Here is a 21,286-nt window from a genome sequence, read left to right on the forward strand (position 1 = left end):
TCTGGAAAACTCAGTTCTTGTTAGTCACCAGCGTCACCAGCATGTCCCTACACCTGGGGGGGGGGTTAGGACAAGAGCTACTGGATAGACCTGGACAAGTATTTTAACAGTGATCGTTACTATTGCAAGTGATATCTTAACACTGATGGAAAGAGAACGTTCCTCTGTCAGCTCAGCCTATTACTTTTCTAAATAGATCTTTATTATTAATTGCAGGTATGATTATCTGGCAGAGAGTGTTCCCAGCTCGCCTCCATGTTGCCCATTTTCTTCTCTGCATATATCCTGTCTGCCTGCTGGTTAACCAAAGGAAACTGCATCTCCTATGATGAGCTGAAAGAGCTGAAGACTGAATTTGCCATCAATCTCTACCGGCATGTATCCGAAGCAGAGAACAGAACCAATCTGGTAGTCTCTCCAGCAAGCGTGGCTGTTTCTTTGGAGCTGCTGCAGCTCGGAGCTCAAGGAAATACCTTTACGGAGCTGAAGGATGCCCTAGGATACAACATTCATGGTAATGTACTGCTTAAAAAAATACTTCTTGTCTCACATTTTGCAATAAATTCACAGCTTTACTAAGGAGACAGCAATTGCACACATCATACTAAACTTCTGTCTTCTGTCTCACTGCAAGATGTAGCTTAGGAGTGTTTTCTCCATCTTTGATAGCCAGGTATCAGCTGGACAAAGGAAACTCAAGGCAGTATTTGATACACATTATATTCCTCTTTTTTCTTGAGCAGTGCGTACTCTTTTACTGCACTGAAATACAACTACATTTAGAAAAGCTCCTTCCATGAGCAGCAGAATTGTTCCTGGTTTCCCAGAGGTTTGTCGTTGTGTCCTGGCCTCCTCTGTGTCCTCTGCGAGGAAGTGCCAGGCAGAGGACAGTCGTTTTTTCTCCTATCCCACTTACATTTTCTCTCCTAGCCCATTAAAAAATTTTATGAAACCTATAGAAATTGAATTATCTCTAAGATTTTGCACCTTTTTCTAATGTTATTACAACTGGCCAAAAAGATGAAAAGTTATTAGAAGGAGACTGGCAGAGCGATATATACATTGACAGATGGATGGTGCAATTGCATCTTTCCCTGAAAGCAGGCTAAAATAAAAACTCACTGGGAATCTGGAAGGGATATGGAAAAGGCAGATGTCTTAAAATCTAACATTAAGTCAGCTGAATTTAAGGATGCTGTTTTCGTTTTAGCTCTGGATTATCCTACCATTCACATCACATGTCAAAAACTATTTTACATTATGGGCACAATGTTTATGAAAAGCAGATGACTGCCTCATCTTCAAAATTTGCAGCTTACATACAAGACTTATGTATAGAGATGACACTGCTATTTCTCAGCATAAAATTTACTTTCAGCGTATGAAGACAAAACCTACAGCAATTTCACTGTCCTGTGCCGTAACCTGCCTCAATCACCATTACCATTCTGTATAGCATTGATAGTCAAACCCAACACAGCAGTAAGAGCCACCTCGGGCTGATACACACAGATACAGCGGCGTGTACTGACAGAAGGACGGCGCACCTATATCATGAGCAGCTGATACAATGAAGCCTTGCCTATAAGACTCCTGTTTCTGTAAATTCAGTAGGGTAATTTTAAACAACATTAATTCATACAAGGATTATACCTTGCTTGACACTTCTGGTCATTAGGGGCTCAGTTATTAAGAACAAACCTTAAAAATAATATTGCACAGTGAAATTCAGGCACAGCTCTCCACACAAAATGTAACAACGAGAAGTGCAGAGGCTGTTAATAACCTGCCAGCTCTCTTGTGCTGCCTTACTTCTTCTCATGTGGCACACCATATCAAGCAGACACTTTATCTCCATTTCAGTTGTCTGTGGCACAAGCCACATGCACTTTGGCTTTCAATAATACTAATGCACGAATGTGAAAATAAAGTAGGATGGGATCTATTGCCATTGAGTTATAACAGCACATTTCCAGTGACAGAGAAGGAAACCACTTCCTCAAATGGTTTAAATCAAATAAATAAATCAAATGCTTAGATCAAATTTCCTATCTGATGAGTAAAACCAAATCAAATATGTACCCATATCTGGTAAAATTCCTTTCTTCCATTAGATGTTTGCATTAATGTTTCTGTTGGTCTGTCTTAAACAATAATGAAGAATGTGGTTAAAATCTTAGCAGGCTGAAAACAATGAAAACATTGATGGTTCATTCACTATTCATGGAGAATCCGCTCTTACATGCACTTGTAATCTTCTTTTAATGTTTGGAAGATTTGTTCACCTTTATTCTAGTACTAAGAAAAACAATGTATAAAGGGATGTCTCTCTAGACGGCACAGACAAAATGACATGCTTTAAAATGCTTTCTTCTTGCTGTTTTATTTTATCGAGGGTAGAGTATTCTAAAGCAATTTTGAACTGTTTTCCAAGTAGGAATTCAGGACTTTGGTTAGCTAAGCACTTTGATAGGACCGAAGTTACAAGCTCAGGATACCCCACCTCACGTTAACATCTGCTTCCAATTTACCATCTTTGATTTCTTACGTCCTCCAGAGAGCTTGCCAAATGCTCCCGCACTAATGCAAAACACACGAGAAAAGCACTTTACGCCTCAGGCCGTGTGAGTTTTCTTGACATCTGTTCAAGTAGTTCAATATTTTATCCCTTAAAGGGTAATAGATCTAAATGTTAATACAAAACTTCCCACAGGTGATTAGTCTTCCTGCAGGTTACTGAAGGAGCACTCTTAGGTAAGAAAACACTCACCGGATTCTGGGGTGGTAGAAACCAGTAGACCCGATGCTCAGCCTGGGGCAGGGTGGTCCAGGCGGGATGGATCCTTCCCCAGTTAACCACCCCAAAACCCCAGGTCCCGGCTGGCAGCCCAGCCTGACTCCCATCCAGTGCTGCCTGTACCCACAGGCATCTGGAGAAACTGGGTGATGCCTTCCTTGGCCTAAGGTCTCCCTGGAGTCAAAACCAAAATTTCCAGCCAGGGCCATGACGGTGAGCCCAGCCATGCCCACGGGGAGCTGGATAGCTGAGGGCTGCCTGGGGCACCCCACAGTTTCAGGCCAAGGCAGAGGAACACCTGAGCCAAGTACGGCACCCTGGAGAAGCGAGGGGTACGATACAGACCCCTCTTGGAGACGGTGGACGGCAATTTATTGCTTAGGTTTCACACAGAAATTGGGACACCTGGTGCCTTTTCCCTGGGGAAAGCAGAGAGATCCTGGCGGTCCTGCAGAGCCAAGAGACACTGCTGTCCTGCTGAAGAAGAGCAAGCTCCAGACACTTCCCAGTCCTCAGAGGAAGCCTATTTATGGGAGGAGGAACCTGCTGGAAACATCTTAAAGGCGAGTAACAATCTCAAGAAGATTTTTATCGGCTGGATGTAGGCAAGTCTCCTCCAGAGCACAACAAGGGATATGGGAAAGGGGCTGAACCGCAAACACACAAAGTTTGAGGAGATTTGACACAGAGCCCACCAACATCGTTCAGGCTGGGTGCAAGTCCCAGGCCTCAGGAGGTCACCTCGGCATGAACCATCCCATCACAAACCACTACAGTGAGCAAAATAATGACAGCCAGAAACAGCTGCTAAATCACCCTTTGGGGGAGCCTACTAGAAACTTTGTGATTTTGAAAACAGAAGATCCCCTAAGTTTGCAGGACTCGTGTTCCTGTTGGGCCCACACCTCAACCTTGTACCCGCCACAGAAGCCACCACCATCCTGATCTAGTTGACGATGTCCCTGCTCATTGCAGGAGGGTCGGACTAGATGGCCTTTAAAGGTCCCTTCCAACCCAAACCATTCCTATGAACTACCATGAGCACCCCAGGAACAGGAGACTGGGGCACTATTCAACTATTTTCATTAGTAGACAATGAACTAGAGAATACATTACTGACTTTTTGAATGGCACCAAGCTCATAGTTGCTACCAGCATTTTGGAAGATGAGAATAGAATTCAGAAGGATCCCAGCAAATCAGAGAAATGCGTGAAGTGAATAGGACACAATTCAATAAGGACAAGTGCAAGATTCTTCATCTAGAAGGAATAATCAGCCATTCAAATTGGGGAACAATGAGCCAAAGAATAGATTTTTAGGAAAGGATCTGAGGGCTTGTAGGAATTTAAAAAAAAGAATATTGAATGGGAAATATAATTTTACTTCAGAAAAAGCAGACACTGTTGTGGGCTATATAAAGAGGAAAGTTGCTTGTAACACACATGAAGAAACCCATCAGCTCTACTTAGCATTGCCAGGGCTTGTCTGTAATACTGGGCCAGTTTGGGGCACCATCCTTGAAGAAACAAAACAACACGAGGGCCAAGGGTAGCAGAGACAGACGTGGGGCAGTCAGGGAGATGCCCTTCTGGGGTGGGGGGCATCCACAACGGCAGAAGGAGACAGCGGTACTGGGGCATCAGCAGCTCAGCCAGTCTCGACCAGAGGCGCTGGGTCTCACTGACGGGAACCCAGCGACCTCCCAAAAGAAAATAATGTTCCTTATGAACCGTAAGAGCTGTGTTTGCATGGAGGTGTGAGCCTGATGCGAAATCGGCCACTTGACATATTTGCAGTAGAGTGATTTCTACAGCAACACGAAGAGTACCTTCCCGTGCCCAGTCTGTCACCGTCCTTGATGGTAGTGCTTAACAGTAATACCCCATGAAGTCAAGGGTGCTTCAGTTGTTACAGTGGTTTAACTTTCAGAGGACACTGGTGCCAGCACTGGAATTGAGAGCTGCTGAGCCCTGGTGCAAGCTCTGCTGTCCTTAGCCTCAACACAGTAATTGCATTTTCTCCCTCTCTCTCACCTGGCAGATGAAAGTGTCCAGGATTTCTTGCACACCGTGTACAAAGGAGAGACCGACTCCAGCCAAGGCACGGCGGTTCAGCTGGCATGTTCCTTCTTCGTGGACGCCGGCGTGCAGCTCTCGCCCATCTTCACTGCACGTGCTGTGCGATGGGCAAACAGCAGCCTGCAGCAAAGCAACTTCACGGACCCTAACAGAACCGCGGCCCAAATACAGGAATGGATCACCGGTAACCTTGGAGGTAACGTAACAGCCCGTGAGAGGGATTGCACATGAATAAAATGTAAAATAAGAGTAACGAGAGAACCTGTATTTAACCAAGGATAAAGTTTTTTGCCACACTCTGTGTTGTCCAAACCAAAGCTGAGTGCTGCAACATCTAATTCTTGTGCTGATGCTCGTTTCTAATGTGAGGAAAGAGCTGGAATAGGTCTGAATCTGTGAGTATGAGTTTGCGGTATCAAGCTGGTAACCGCTTGGCCTTGTTCCTCTCATTTTTAAAGTGGCAATCCTTTGCAGTATTTTCAGTTTTAATGAGGAGCAGACAAATTCCCCATGGACTGAGTTTGCTGTGTTGAACACTTTCATGCTGCTGCAGGGAACAGGCAGGGCCGTAAGCTCAGCAATCAGACTCTGAGTTTAAAAAGTCAAAATGGGAAATAAAACAAACTTACTTTCCACACAAGCAAGAAAAGTAATGAAATTAAATTCTGTGTTAATGAAAAAATAATTGAAAAACTAAGTCCTTAGAAGCAGCAGACCAAATCAATCCCCAATTTGCCCCATTGACTCCAGTTACATGAGTGTTAATTTGGCCATCAACATGTAAAGTGACGTTAAACACACACATTAAAGCTGCTATCAAAAAAATAATTTCTATCCTTCTCAAATGAACTGTAATAAGTGATCCATGATAGAAAAGTATTGCTCTAGAAGCAGGAACTAAAATGGGAGTTCACACTGTGGTACACATACCAGTATTGAGGAATTAAAAGGGGATCACACTTTCAAAAATCTTTGAGATACCCAAAGCAGGATCAGTCGAACTGCCAGCTGAATAAGAGAGAGGGAGAATTAGGATATGAGCTACGTTTGGCTTCGTTACTTCATAAAGCAATCTGTAAGCACGAATCCATTTCATGAGGGATTTCTGGCACCAAAGATGTGTGGGCACACTTAGGCTAGAAGCCCAGTTAGGGCCAGGGCACGGCACTGAGCACCGGGCTGCTGTCCTCGACGCGGTCCAGTGCGTAGCACAGCCCTGGCACGACTTTGCCCCTTGGCATGGACTCACTGGAGCTTGGTTCGGGGGAGAGCATGGACCAACAGGCAACCCCAATGAGGTCCGCATGCAGGCAGGGGGGGGAAGGCAGAGTGTTTGGCGGTGCCTTGTGAGCTCTCCTTCTTGCCCTTAGGGACGGAGAACGGTCCCGACACGCTTTATTTACTCACAGAGACCTGGCCTTTAGGCCTGGGCGAGCAGGACGGCGTGTGTCCCCCTCCCCGTCTCTTTTCCCTGCAGATGGGGATGTGCGCAGCATGCCGCTGGAGAGCGCCGGGTCGCCGCTCAGCCAGGTTGCCCTGGTGAGCACCATGTACTTCAAAAGCACGTGGCAAAAGAAGTTTTCCTTTATGGATACGCAGATGTTGCCTTTTACCACGGCGGAGGGCTCAACCCTGAAAGTGCCCATGATGCATCACACAGCCGAAGTTAACTACGGTAACTGTCCTTGATCCAGATATGCTCTTCTGTACAACATGGAACAGGTTTACTTATTTAAATTCCACAGCTACCACACTAAGATGTGTTATTTTCCCAGCCTGGAGAAGTCTCAGAAGAAATCCCATCAAACAAAGAGACCACCTGGGTGACTGAATTGACTCCTTATAATCCCAGGCAATTCTGAAACAGATCCTGGGTTCAAAATGGGTCCTAAAATAACTACTGTCCATGACCCATCCCTCACAGACCAACACCTCCCAGCACTCCATAACGAACTTGTCAGCTATAGCAAACAACCGAAAGGCACTGAGATAACATGCCAGGAGAAGGGAACAGGAGAGACTAGACGTACCTTGGTATACAAAGTCCTTTGCAATAGCAGGGAGCTTGTTAAATAAAGCTGCCTAGGAAGGGAGGACCCTGGGAGGCATATCTGATCCCATGACAGAGGAGCAGTTAAGACTAAAACAAGACTAAGCTCCTACCAATTTGATTTGTGGGGTGGGTAAGAAATTTCTGTGCCCTTCCGCCCGATCGCTGTCCCTTGAGCTTGTGAGCACCAGACAGAAGATAAGGTCACCAGGAGCACAAGCACTGCACCCCCATCCCTCCTGCCTCTGGTCACAGCTTTTCTCCAAGGCTTTAGGGTAAAACTGCAAATCTTCAGGGCCAAATTCTGCAACAAAAGGGAGAGAAATTTTTATGGCACTTGTACCCAATCAGCAGATGCTCTCAGCATGGGCTTAAAACAGTATAAATACAGATCAAACATTTATTTGTATGCTCCTTTCAAAGGCCTGGAGTATGTGGGTTACTGACAGGAGAACTCATGCTGTAGGCTTAATTTTCTACCATCAGGAATTCTTCCATTTAGCTCTACAATCTCTTTCAAAACATAAAAAGCTCCTTTTCCTCCTACCCTAAATTTCAGAACTGCACTTGGGTAAAAACCTTCCTAATTCCAAGTCTAAATTTTTTCAGGACCAATTTATATCTCTTAGCATCATGCCAGCTTTATCCTTTAAGTTAAATAGTTTCTCTTCAGCTTTGATATTTACTCCCAAATGTATTTGCCAGTCACCAAGTTGCCTCTCAATTTCCTCGTAGCTAAGCTGAAGATGCCAGGCTCTTCTAACCTATTAAAAAAACAGCTACTCCAATTCTCTACTAGTCCTTTTCTGCACTTTACCAATTTAAATTAATCTTTCTTGAAAATAAGTGACCAGGAACATACACAATACTTTTAATGAGGTCATACCCATGCTCAATAAAATGCTCTTAGTATTTCTATGACTTGCTGAAAATACCTTGCATAGTGCGCTGCAGAATGAGCTCAGGGTGGATACTCAAGGTTGACTCCACCTGGATCTTTTTTCTTTCTCCATTTTTTCCAGCTGATGAGTCCTAGGTATGTCAAGGGGAGGGAAACTTCCACAGGTACAAACTTTTTTTGTGGTTTCGGACCATCGTTTGATTTCCATCACTCCGGTCATCATGGTAACCTCACTGTTTGTCTTTGATGAAAGTCTTGAGTGTTGGCAATACTTTGGAAAGCCACTGGTAACCTCCTCTGAACCTGGGAGCCAGACCTTTAACTTGGCTCATTGTCGTTTCCCCTTCAAGGGGCTGCTTGCTGCCTTTCATTTCTTGCTCTAATTGCCACCACTTCTACCTGTAAATAGTGCCAGAGTGAAATGATGTTTAATGTTTTATCTAAAACTAGATGTGGGATCTATGCCTTTTTATCAAGTTAGTTATCAAGTCAAAAAAAGCTTATAGATGTGTTTGCTAGGGTCTACCTGATGTTGCAATTTACCTCCCTTTCTATTTCCCACTGTGACTTGATTGTTCTTTTCTCCAGGGTATGTTCTAAAACATCTCAAACAAAGACCTAAAAGTTCCCAGATCATTTTCTTTTTCTTTATAAATATACTCCTGTTTTCCAGTCATGGCAGAGAACTGAATCTATAGGTCTACTAAAAATCTCTGCTGACACATTTGCAATTTCACATCCAAGTTCTTTTCGTATTCTGGGGTGGTGATCATCCAGGATTATTATTTTTCTCTCTCAAGTACTTTAAACTTTGTTTCTGTCTCTGGTGTTGTAATACCTCCTGTTCTTTCCTCATTTCCTTTAGAAACCTCACCATTATCCTTTGCTACATCATCAGATTATTTCTTTCCCATCAGTTCCATCAAATAATTGGGATGAAATGAGAGGTCTAAGATGACTGAAGGCAGGGGCTGCCAGTGCATATACAAGTGGAGATCTTGGGTAGAGAGCAGTGACCAGGAATCCAGCAGCTGAGCTGAAGACTGACCACAGATTTGCTCCTAAGCCCTTGCAAACTTGATGTGAAATCGTTAGTTGTGCTTGCCTGACCACTTGCCTAAACACAAGAACTCCATCCTATTATCCTTAATTAAATATTAATTACTTAATATTTAAATATTAAGTGAAATAATTAATTAATATTTGCACAGAAAAAGGAAGTTAACCAAAATACTGGAATTACCTTCTCATCCAGTCTGAAATGTGGGAGCCCTCTGCAGCTGGAGAGACTTTTGAGGAAAGTTGAAATGAGAGGGATCATTTAAAATTTGCTGATTGTCAGATTTGACAGGGTCAATTCAGTCTTTGTCACTGGAAATGCTAGAAACATTTCTAACAAATCAGTTTGAAATTAATACAAAAGGCAGGTTTACTACAGCAAAACAGGGGCATGAGATAACTTTCCTTCATTATCAAATTATAGCAGCTGTCTACCACCAGGATAAAAACACAGAGTGAGAAAGATTAGCTGTGGCCTGTTATCGATCTCAGTATTTACAACAGTGTTTATCCTTTTAACACGGCCACACAGAACAAATCAGCCTGGGGACAATTAACACTGCTCCAAGAAGATGTCAACATTACTATTGACACAAGCCTTATAAACACTGCAGCTATGTTACATATTTATTTTTTCAAGCAATTTAACTGTATTTGAATACTGATTTAGCATATATATAATTCTTATGCGGTGCTCAAAAGCAGTTCCAGTTAGGAAGGCTAAATGTTCTGACTCAATAATCTCAAGTCTTTGATTTTCTTTCTAATTAACAAATAAGATCTGTATAACCTTTTTGCACAACATGCTGACTTCAAAGTATCAGCACACCCACTCAACGTCCAGTGTGCTACAAACGTAAATCTTCCCTGCTTGCCTGTTACAAAGCAGAAGATCTTTTCTTGGCAAAGGAATCCATGTGCTGGGAGGTGGTTTTAAGAGCGCAGTTCCCACTCCATGTTGCATGGCAGGAGGGCTAATCGAAGAGCCTAAAATTTAATCTAGCAGAATAATCAACACTTAATGATTCCTGTTTAATCCAGATCTGCAAAACAAACACGTTGTACACTAAACATTTGAGATGTCCTATAGCTACTTATTTATTGGCAAATATTTAGGTATTATGAACACGAGCTACCTATAGTCTGTTATTTATAATCACTGACTCAAAAAGTGTGAGTATCTACAAGATACAACTACTACAGCTGGGTGAAAAGGGACTCAATTAAATATTTTGGATGGCCTGCGGCAATGGCAATGGTAAGTCATTTGCTTGCAACTTGTGTTTTAACTCCTGGCCTGCTATCTATTGCTGAGTCTTTCTGAAATGCTATTTATTGGATTAGCAAATGAAAAAATCAGAAAGTAAAATTGTGATAATTGAATCTGTTCTAGTGTATAACAGAATCCATCAGAAATACCTGGAGTAATTGTTCACTGACATACGGAATTAAAATGGTACTTTAAAATGGCTGTTAAAAATTGTTGCATAGCTAATCACAAGTTCAGAAGCCCACCAGCTCTTACTTTTGAACCAGTTTTTATAACCTTCAACCGATTTTGATACGGTTTAGGCCTGTATTTTCAAAAATAAGAAATTTGGTGCTTAAATAAGCATAAGCCTAACTATTGTTTAATGTAGCTATTTGTTTCTTGAAATAAGGTTAAAACTGATTTTTAAAGGTAGTAAAGATGGAAACATGAGGCAAAATAGGTTTCAGTTAATTCACTAGGACACTCCTCATTTTGTTTTTGTCATTTCTTCTAGTAGTGAATTTTTAGTGAAAGGTATTACATGGAAATCACAGAGAAAACAGTAAGCTTACTCAAAGAACAAGCATTGCAGGAACAGTCACCATAAAGTTACTGTCATTGCCTCGGTAATGGTTTTAAACTCTGAGCAAGGAGGACAGCTACTACATGCTCTGTTGAGACAGTGCTTCAGGTACTATTACGGTCATCGGCATTTTCCTGCCAAGATGTATATAGATATTTATTTACGTGTGTGTTTGCTTGTTTATTTTGACACAATCGGCTCTGTTTAGACAAGCTACTGTCGTGCCTTAAGAGCAGCCTGAGCTGGCTGCAAGAGCCCATGCCTTAGAGACAAGCCCTTCTATCCATCCCTGGGGTTCTGGACCGCCTGCTGACCCAGGCTTGCGTTCTGGGTTTGGGGTGGTTTTTTTTCCCCACTCGAATGATGAAATAAGATCTGTATCTGCCCACCCACAGGCCAGTTCCAGACTGCAGCTCTGGAGGGTTTCAGCGTGGTCGAGTTACCTTACCTGGGGGAGAAACTCAGCATGTTCCTAGTGCTTCCCAGCCACAAAAGAACAGCTTTGTCCCAGATTGAGTCTCACCTTTCTGCCAAAACCATAACCCTCTGGGCCAACGGCTTAAAGAGAACAAAGATGGACATTTTTCTACCTAGGTAAGCAATGTTAGTGCTCCAAGATGGATTCACTACTTCAGTGGTCGGAATTGTGTGTGATAGCAGTGACACAAGCAATGTGTGAGGCAAAATCAAGTGAGATGGTTTTGGTTTTGTTATTCATCACATGATGAGAAAAGCTCTAACCCTTTCTTAAGCCATGAAGAGGTGAGCTGGGAATGCCAAAACTTTCTGGTATGCTCTGTGCTGTTTTTAAAAAACAAAAACAAACAAACAAAAAAAGGTATTTCAGTTGGTCCTACAGCTTTTCCTTCAAGTTTGTTTGGGGTATAACAATCCTTTACAGGATCTAAAAGAGAAAAATGTTCCTGGCCCTTTCCCACACTCCATTTTTCTCTTTGCTTAAGGAAGAATAAATATACAGCCTTTATAAAAAACACAATAGCTTCTTTTTACACCTTGTTAGTGTACTACAAAAGTATTCTACAAAGAACTTGGGGCCTCCTACCAGTCACACCCATCTTTCTGTGCACAAAGCAAGTTTCAGCAATCCATTTTCCACATTAGTCATTCGCTGTTGCTAGCAAATGCACATATCCTGGAGATATTTTCTATCATCCATTCAAATGAAATTGCATAGCAGGAGGAATCAGGTGCAGGAGGGCCTTTTGTGGCTGTACCTATTGTATGGATCAGCATGGAAGGGCTTCATTATGCACCTCTTGCAACGCATTCCTCACGTTAATGAAGCGCTGAAAAACAATTTGTACATTAATATTCCTTTTCTCCAAGCTAATCTTTGACAAATGTTTCAAAGACCCCTTTGCTACAGCCAAAAAGATTGTTTAAAAGAGGACACTTGGGGAAATGCAGAGTTCATGTGTCAAGAAGAGTGAGAGGCAGTCTGATTGCAATAGCTTGAGGTGAGAGATTCCTTCTGTTAATGTCTTCAGGTGAAGACGAGCTGCTTTTCTGCAAAGTACACTTAATCAGATGGAACGCATTGGGCTCACACAGAAATAGATGGATGAAATGCAAAGGCTTGAAATAAACTGCATCTGTTCTGCCTTTTAACTCTATGAAACTACAAATCCCGCATTTAAATAAAATCTATCATATTAATTTCAGGTTCAGTATTCAAAGCCTTTTTGACCTAAAGACAGTTTTTTCTGCCTTGGGAATTAGAGATGCATTTGATCCCATCACTGCTAATTTTAAAGGCATTTCAGGTAAGAGGCTTGACGGAATAAAAAACTATCACTGACCCAATAGTTGTAGACTCTTACATTTGAATGATTCAGTAGACCTGGGCCTTCTGAACTAGTTGTAATTCTTCCTCTGTGAAAATCTAAAACACAATTCACACTTAACTGTTCTACTTTATTATTAGCAATTATATTTTGAGCTGTTGTTTCATAGGAAAGAGGAATCTGAAAGGGACAGGGGTGGTTTTGGTCTTGCTTGTTTTTTTCTTCTTATTTTTCTCCTTTCTTGAAGATTAAAATTGACAAGACAGTGTAGGCCTGGAAAACGGTTATTTATTCAGAAATTTAGGATGCTTTAGTACAACTTGCATTCCTATTTGTGTTTTTAAATAGTCGTTTAACAGTTAGGGATGCTGATCCAACAAGTCTGTGTTCCAGCTCCTGACATGGCAAACAACATTGGCATATGCCCATACTATGCTGTCTTGCTAATCCAGTGACCAGTGGACTAAATTACACTTTCTCTTTGTGAAAATACTAGTGTTATGATTGTAAACTGTCTTGGATTTGGAAGTCTGAAATTATTCCACTCCTTGGAAAATTTTTATCCCTATTTAATATTAAACAGAAAAAGAATCCAAATTATATATTTTCTTTTTCTTTTGACTACTTCCAGCAACACAAATTATTTCAACATAGTCATTTCTGCTCATAGCAAAGACTCAGAGTGGCAGCTGCCCAGAGAGATGCAGAGTTCATGCAATTCTTGTATGTGTTAGCGAATAAATGAAATTCCTCCAATTCAGACAAACCTACTTTTACAGAAGGGTAGCTTTCCTGGGATGAACCTCAGAAGGCATGTTACTTATGGTTTTTTTTAATGCCGCTTTTAAAATTGAACATAGCATTGTTCTGTTGCGGTATATATCTCAATTGCAAAGAGATGCACATTAAAATAATTTGTTACTGACCACTTTTTTGTTAAAGCCTCCTGCTTTTTTTACTGCAAACAAATGTTAATATACTGATAAAGTGCACAAGGATGTATTTTATAAAGTTAATATCTAGTTATATAAGATAAACAATTTGAGGAAATGAACGTCATCATAAAAAACCTCATTTAGCAGCTTCTTTCCTATGTACACAACTCAATGGCTCTTGTCATACAGGGTAAGGCTTACAGAAGTATTTGATCCTGCCCGTGGTGGGGTTAGGGATTAAAGGATATGTTGAGGCCCTTCTCTTACACTACTCAGTTACGTAGTGTAATAGTAGGGTTATAGCTATAGTGTTCTACAAGTTCCATGAGACAGTTTATAAGGAAGGTTTCTCTCTTATTTAACCAATAGATACAGTTGGAAAAAGAACAGTTAAGTTTTCAGTTCCTCTTCCATATGAAGCAGAAGCCGTAATCTTCAGAATAATTACTCTCAGATCACATTTAGCAAACAAACATGTTACTTCGTTTCAGACCTGGAACAGCTTCTTTATGCCTGAAAGCTTCTATTCTTTTTCCTCCAAAATAAGTTAGATTTATCTAATTAAAAAAAAATCTGCCTTTCCTCAGTTTTGTCTTGTTTCCATCCCAGATTTTTGACCTTACAAAACTCAGACAGAAATGGGTAAAATGCTCTTTTAGTACTTCCTTGTTTTCACCTGTATGTCAGACTCGATCCTCAGATTCAGACACAAAAGAAAAAAAAACTCTCAACCTTCCCCACTTTCTGCCCTCCACAGTCAGCTGGGGAGAAGCAGACTTGTAACACTTACCTTGCTATCTTTCTGAAATTAATTTTTTCCAAGCTCCCTTTTATGTCACAGTCCTGTTGTTTCTTCCTGAAGAGCAGTTTTTCTGCAATTTCCCTTCTAACAGTTCCTCAATTTATTCCTTGTCTCCATGGTGTGAATTAGTTTGGACTTTCACCGTGTAACCTTGCTTTCCACCACAACCTGGAAGCCTCTCAAACTAGTAATTCCCATTCAGCATTCAGTCCACTGTTGTCCATGTAGTGGGGAAAAAAGTCATAAAGATGAAAGAGTAGGTAAACATGGGTAGAAACGAGGGAGAAGAGGGTATTCGCAATTCCTGCTCATGCTGTCAAGGGACCTGCTTCCCTCCGTCAGCAATACAGAGATCGAAGACACACTGTCTTCCCTAAAGCAACCCAACGTTGCCTTTCTCATGCATTATCTCACTCTAAAGATGTTCCTATATTGTGTCAAAGCAATGCTCTTCTGTAGCCTGAACCCAGCTCCTACCACTAGACATCACTGGAAATGGGCCAGGCTGCAGCCGGCTCCACCAGCAGAAACCGGAGGACACCCCACAGCTCTTCCAGGTTTACACCGATACACACACAGAGTCAAAATCTTGTCATTCCCCTTCCCCCAAACTAGAAAGCAGATCTGAATGATGAGTAGTCACTAGCAGAAATGCCCTTAAGCAGAACACCCCAACTCTGCATTCACAGTAGTGATCCTTTCCTAAGAACTTCACTGCCTGTCTGAAAGCAGGATCCACGTTTCACATGAAAGTCGAGGCACTTGGACCAAGCAAAAGGACATGTTTAGGCAGAGAAGTTCAAGACACACATGAGTGTTTTAGCTTATTCTCCAAGTTACCCACATATAAGGTCACACTGTTCCAAAACCAAAGTAGTCATACTATCTCAGCTACATGCTGAGCTAAAAAGTCCGTAACATTAAGCTAGCTTAGACGCCCAGGTTGTCCACACTCACCCGTATTAGGCACACGTACAAAAAATCAGGAGTCATGTCAAAATTAGAACTGAGGATCTTCTAATGCAGAAGCCAGGTACAGAAAAAGCAACTGAAAGGCAGGTTTATACTGTGCTGTCTTTCTGAATGTGATGCGCTGAAGGAACCAATGAAAGGAATTTCTGACTGAAGAAAAGCTAATAATGTGACACGTGATGTATTCGGCATCAGTTCACATGTAGTGAGGTAGAGCGCAATGTACTTCATGTTACTGCAGTGAATTCCTTGAAAACTAAACATTTTTTAAAATTATATTCCTTCCACTAAGCATTATTTTGTAAGCAGTGCTATCTTCAGAATATTTTAGAAATTTTTGCTTCATTTTTTAAAAATGGAATAGAGCAGAGGCCAGGCATACAGCACTATTTGTCCAGCAGCATCAGGTAATGATGCACTTACTGCTGCTCCAGCTAAATGCCAAGGGACTGGAATCCCTTGGCCCAGCCAGCCTTTAGCACAGTTTGGTTTTAGTGATTGAATTAGTTGCCCAGCTGAAATATCTAACAGTTATGTGACCCTTAGATTCTGCAGAAAAAAAAGGTAAAAGCATTCTGAATTTAAAACAAACAAAGCAAAAACCTGTTCACAATGAAATTCAGAAAATAACTACTAATATTAATTTCTGGGTTTTTGCAGGACAAGATAGTCTTTATATTTCAGAAGCTATTCACAAAGCAGAGATTGAAATAACAGAAGATGGTACGAAGGCATCAGGAGCTACAGGTAAATCAAATATACACACTTTACTTCTCACTTCTGGAGCTTATCACTACAGAAACAACTACTAGCCTTTTGGGGGGGGGGGGAAGCATGGTAGCATTTAAATGTATGCCTAACCTAAATTTAAACTTTTGTATTTAACACACTTCCATTTCACCTTTGTAATTGTTCATAAGAACTCTTTAATTTTTGATCTCCGGCTGATATGTAAAGATGCAAGTGAAAACCAGCTTTACCAGCTCAGGGAAAGTCCAGTTTGAGAAAATAAACCACTTATTTTTCTGTTGGCTAAATCTGTTTGCTCAGATCATAAAAGCAAAGAATGAAAAAACAGTTACTAACATTTTATCTATAGCTTTGGAACTGTTACAGGGCTTGTTTTTTGAAGATGATCTCTTTGGTAGTATTGAAGGTAATGATGGGAAAGTTTTGTCTTCATGAAGATGAAGGCAGGCTTGTTTCTTACATACTTTGAAGCGTGACCTTCATGTGCAGTAGCTTCTGCTAACAGATCATTGCCACGTGAGCAGCCCCACGTGGCTGAGTGAGGAGACTCAGAGTAAAACCTCGGCTAAGGACTAGAGTCAATAAATGACCTTCATAAGCTGAATGACATCTCAATATGAATCCTCCATCATGATTTACATAAAACAGGGGAACTAACATTACTGAGCTGGGCAATCCCCATCTTTTTTTTTCTTTTTCTTTTTTTGGTCACATGAGCCTTATCAAAGAAGGCCCCTGGTTTTTTGTTTCCCTTTTGGAAGCCTCAGGAGATGCTACAAGTCAGCATGAAAAGCAGCCCTAGACCCCGGCGTGGATTACATCGGCATTACTGCCACTTGCTTGCTCCTCTTGGGAGGCTGAACGTGTCCTCAAGCTGCTCAAACATCAGCACGGCAGAAGGGTGATTGTTACTCACACCTCGCCTTTCTGCTTCCCTGGGCTGTGCCCACGACAGATGTGCTCCACCTGCACACCGCAAACGCTGGTGGTCCTTGACTGCAGGTCAGGGCAAGACCTGGGTCTCTCCCATTTCTCCTCATTGGCCTCCTTGCTTTCAGGAGCTGCCCTGGGAGGTACACCTCCCCTCGCCGCAGACACCCCACAGTCACAATGCCAAAAGGAACCTGAGAACACTTGATTTAGTATAGGATTCTTCTAGCAACAACTCTGAATACAACACATGCTGTACATGTGTGCTGTACATACGTACATATCTGATGTAACGAAGTTAACCTTTCTGCAGAGCTGTACAGTTTTAAATTTTAGGACAATTTTCATCTCTACTGGGGAATTAATATTTTTAGTAATTTTTCTGGTTTTAGGTGGCTTCAATTACATACCAAACTCTAAGGGTAATAGCAATCAGACATCAGACCTTTATCCCATTGAAACCAATGCCAAAACTTTCCTTAACTCCAGCCAGACCAAGCTAAGAAGCTGATTTAAAAAGGTATAACTATGTTTATTGTTTACTTTAAAAGCTCTGGAACTAGTCACATGGTGGCTTGAAAGCTGAAGTACGCAGGTTTTTTAGGAGCACTGAAATAGTGCCACTCAAACTAGTTTTACTGAGTCTTACTTGAATTTTCAATTTAATTCCATTGTTTTAAATGCTCATTAAAAAATAATCCAAATCTGGGGTTTTTAGCATTGGGGTTTTTTTGACAACATATTCTTAATATTATGTAGCTACAAGGGAGAATTTATTTAAACAAGATGTATTTTAATAATAGCTGAGCCATCATAATTCTTAAGGACTCTTTGTTTCATCTAATAATTAACCCACAACCAGAGAGAGGAAAGACAGTCATAAATTGAGATCAAGGATACTTACGTTTTGTTGAGAGCTCTGACAGAGAAATTCCAGGATGACACAGGTATTTCTCTGCTGTTTGTCTCCCATTTAGAAAAGGGACTACATTTGTGCCTTGCTTATCTTTTTTACCAGAACAGCATAGCTAGGAATTGGCTAACGGGTTAGGCAATAGCATCGTATGACTTCAGCTGGGTTAGGACTGTGATAACAACAAAAAATTACATCACCTTTGAAATCCAAAGCCAGACAGTCACTTCAGCAATGAAATACACACAAATCACCTGCAGGTAGTCTCACAACACTTGACTTGTTCATCCACCCAGACTGATTTCACTGTTGAATAAAATTGTTGGTTTATTCTGAAAGCAGAGGAGGAACTCAAAACTCAGCATACTCAAACATCAGAGCTCGAGGGCACTGTGCAGAAGGTGGGAAGAAAACAGACACATTTTACTCACGTTTTCTTTGTTGCATTACAGCAATGGTATTACTAAAAAGATCTCGAACGCCTATTTTCAAAGCAGACAGACCTTTCACGTTTTTCCTGAGACAAGCTAATACAGGTATGCGTGCTCTGTGTTTCAGTAGCTGAATCCTTCACAAGTAGCACTGAAATCAGTAACAAGGTCTTTGTAAATAGCGTGCCATTCTTCAGTTCAGGAACTTCAACAACCATGGAAACAGTGGGTTTAGGGTTTTTAAAGCATAAAGAATACAGTTTAATTTCTTTAAAAAGAATGCATGATAGTAATAGAAGTCAGGGAAGCCAGATTAGCCTCTTCTATGTATATGCAGTATGTGCTCAAAAAGATTTCTACCATAATCATAGGCACTAGAAAGGTCCTACAGATCTTAAATGCCCCAGGATTAGGGACCAACCTCCACAGGGTAATTCAAATTACAAATGGGCTGGATCAGCTGGATTCATATCTGAAGTTAAAATAGAAATCTTTCCCTATAAATGAAACTTACTCATGCCTACACTGATGGCACACAGCAACCTATAGGTACCAGGACCTGAAACTCCCTGTATTAATTCCTACCTCAGAAGTTTCTAGGGAGATAGCTCAGAAATTCTGAAGACCAACAATCTTTTGCCCAGCTACAGCTCAGGATATGCAGAAGCAAATTTCTCCTCCCTCGTATCTTGAATAGCAACACCTTCAAGGAGGTAGTTTTACACATCTGGACCTTTCACTAATTCATATCCTCACAAGACATCCAGGTTACCAAAAGCCGTGGATATTCACTGTATGTAATCAGGTAACTTAGTTCTGCAAAAAGCTTAACTTGTATCTTCACTTTTGCAAGGAGCTGTCAAAAAATACATGTTTCTTTTGCAACTGAAAACTTTTTCTTGCTAAGAAGCTCCTCCAGCCCCCAAAACAAACAAACAAAACTGCAGAGCATGTCTGGAAGAGTGAAGCATCACGGCGCTCTTTTGGCTTCAGCATTAGACTATGTCTCATTTCAGATGTCCAATCATCTAAGTTACCCCAGAATCTCTGCCAAAGGAAAACACATATAGCTCATTGGCAATAATAAAGAACAACTGCATTATGAACCATCTAGCAGGTGTTCGCTCCCCCGAAGCACCAGGCCATCTCCAACAACTCTTACCCTTCTTAGCAGTGCAGTAAACTTGCACCTTAAGTATTCCTAAAAATCCTTCAAACCACCAAGTTTCTCTCTCATGTCCATTTAGATTTCCAGGGAACATATGCCATTTATAGGGTTCAGTAAAACACTGAGGCCTGGCAAGAAGACCAAAAAGAATAATTTTCCTTACCTGCTTCCAAGCAACACACACCTTTCTCTTAGTCAGTGAATACCGGTGTACATAACGTTCTGCTTTAGAAACCTGTACCTTAAACTTTGACCAAAATGCAAACACATCTTTTAAAGAGAAAAGCACTACCTTGGTGGGGGTTTTATTTTAAATATGCTTTGGCAATCATTACCATGCAATGAATAAAAGTATTTTTACTTGGCAAATACAGAATTTTAAAAAAAAAAGTCACTGAAAGCTGATCTATGAAACCTGAGCCACAGATTCTTCAGGATTAAGAACAAACTGATTTCGGTGAATAAAACTGCTCAGTTTATAGTATATATATAAATTATATAAATAGGAAGGAAATCAGATTGTAAACCAGAATTTTTATGTGAAGCATAAAAAAATATATACCTTCCAATCAACTCAAAATCAGAAATAGATTTCTGTAATTTAAGCTTTTTAATGCAAAAAGTGAAAACTGTGAAAACATTGAGTCATTTTGTTTGTTCAGACTTGGTGACTGAAGTTGTTCAGGTATGAACAGGGGAAATGGTAAACAAGATCTGCTTTTAACACATTTTATTAACCTAGAGGTACTTAAAAGATACTATCCCCATAAAGATCACAATGAGTCTTTATGTAGATCAAAAGTCTTCATTGCATCAGTCTCCTAGTAATAGCAAAAATATATTTTCCAAGACTTAAAATAGCATAGATCTGCCTGAAATAATTGAAAAAGTTTGGGTTTCTTTAATCTGAATTTCAGGTTTGAATGCATTCCTTTCGAAGGACAGGCAAGGTAACAGCAATGCAAACCGAACCACAGATTTGATGAATCTGACACAGTGATTTCATTCAAGGGGCTGCAATAATCTCTTCTGTAACTACAATATCAAGACAAAGGAATGAATTTAGGCTGTTTTGCTCAGTTCAAAAGTGGTTCTTTAGCCAATGGTCTGGATCAGTTTCAGGTTTTGGAAAATTTCTGGTTTGGGCTACCAACTATTTGGAAAGGCCTCTTCATTTTTAATACAGAAATGTTCAAGTTATTCTAAGGCAAGCATGCAATTGCAGTCCATTTTTCCATACCAGTAATGAATAATCACAAATCTGCTAGTTCTGTGCTTAATTTATGTATGTAAACGGTACTACACTTTGAAAATATCATCCCAAACTGAAATAATGTTAATACTGTTTTCATTTACAGGTTCAGTATTCTTTATAGGAAGAGTTACAAATCCTTCGTAATAAACACTAGACAAATATGCTGTCTTCTATTCCTCCTATGGTGAGCTTTCCTTCAATGAAATTAAAGGCTACGTTATATCTATTTATTAAAAACACTGTTTTAAACAACACCACTTTTGCAGGAATAAGGGTGAGCAAGCCCTCCACTACCTTATTACCTCGTACATGCTGTTGGAAACTTACAGCTGGCTAGGAATCATTAGCAGCACAACTACAGCAAAGAAAGTAAGCATATAAACATTTGAGGAAATACTGAACAGATTTTGCCACCTAAATGTTTAATAATATGGGCCAACAGCTTCTGCTAACTTCATCATGGCTAAAGTCAGCTTGACGGTTGCAGAGTATGTAGGTCATCTGAAAGAAAGCATCCCACAAGAAAACTTTGTTATACATGTTATTTTTCATGCACAACTTTATTTCCCTGTCCTGAAGTCAAAAACTTAAGAACAAAATTGAG

The 21,286-nt window shown here is 40.7% G+C and overlaps 1 protein-coding gene across 1 annotated transcript; it reads left to right on the forward strand.

Moving 5' to 3' along the window:
• The first annotated feature begins 255 nt into the window (after positions 1–255).
• On the forward strand, positions 256–20,826 carry SERPINE3 (serpin family E member 3). The gene is made up of 8 exons (XM_075045846.1): positions 256–514; positions 4,839–5,072; positions 6,354–6,551; positions 11,117–11,315; positions 12,405–12,505; positions 15,896–15,982; positions 18,281–18,364; positions 20,786–20,826. The coding sequence occupies exons 1-8, from the start codon at positions 256–258 to the stop codon at positions 20,824–20,826; spliced, it is 1,203 nt and encodes a 400-aa protein (XP_074901947.1).
• The last annotated feature ends 460 nt before the right edge of the window (positions 20,827–21,286 follow it).

This window comes from Buteo buteo, chromosome 14 (genome assembly GCF_964188355.1).
Source record: "Buteo buteo chromosome 14, bButBut1.hap1.1, whole genome shotgun sequence".
NCBI classification, from domain to species: Eukaryota; Metazoa; Chordata; class Aves; order Accipitriformes; family Accipitridae; genus Buteo; species Buteo buteo.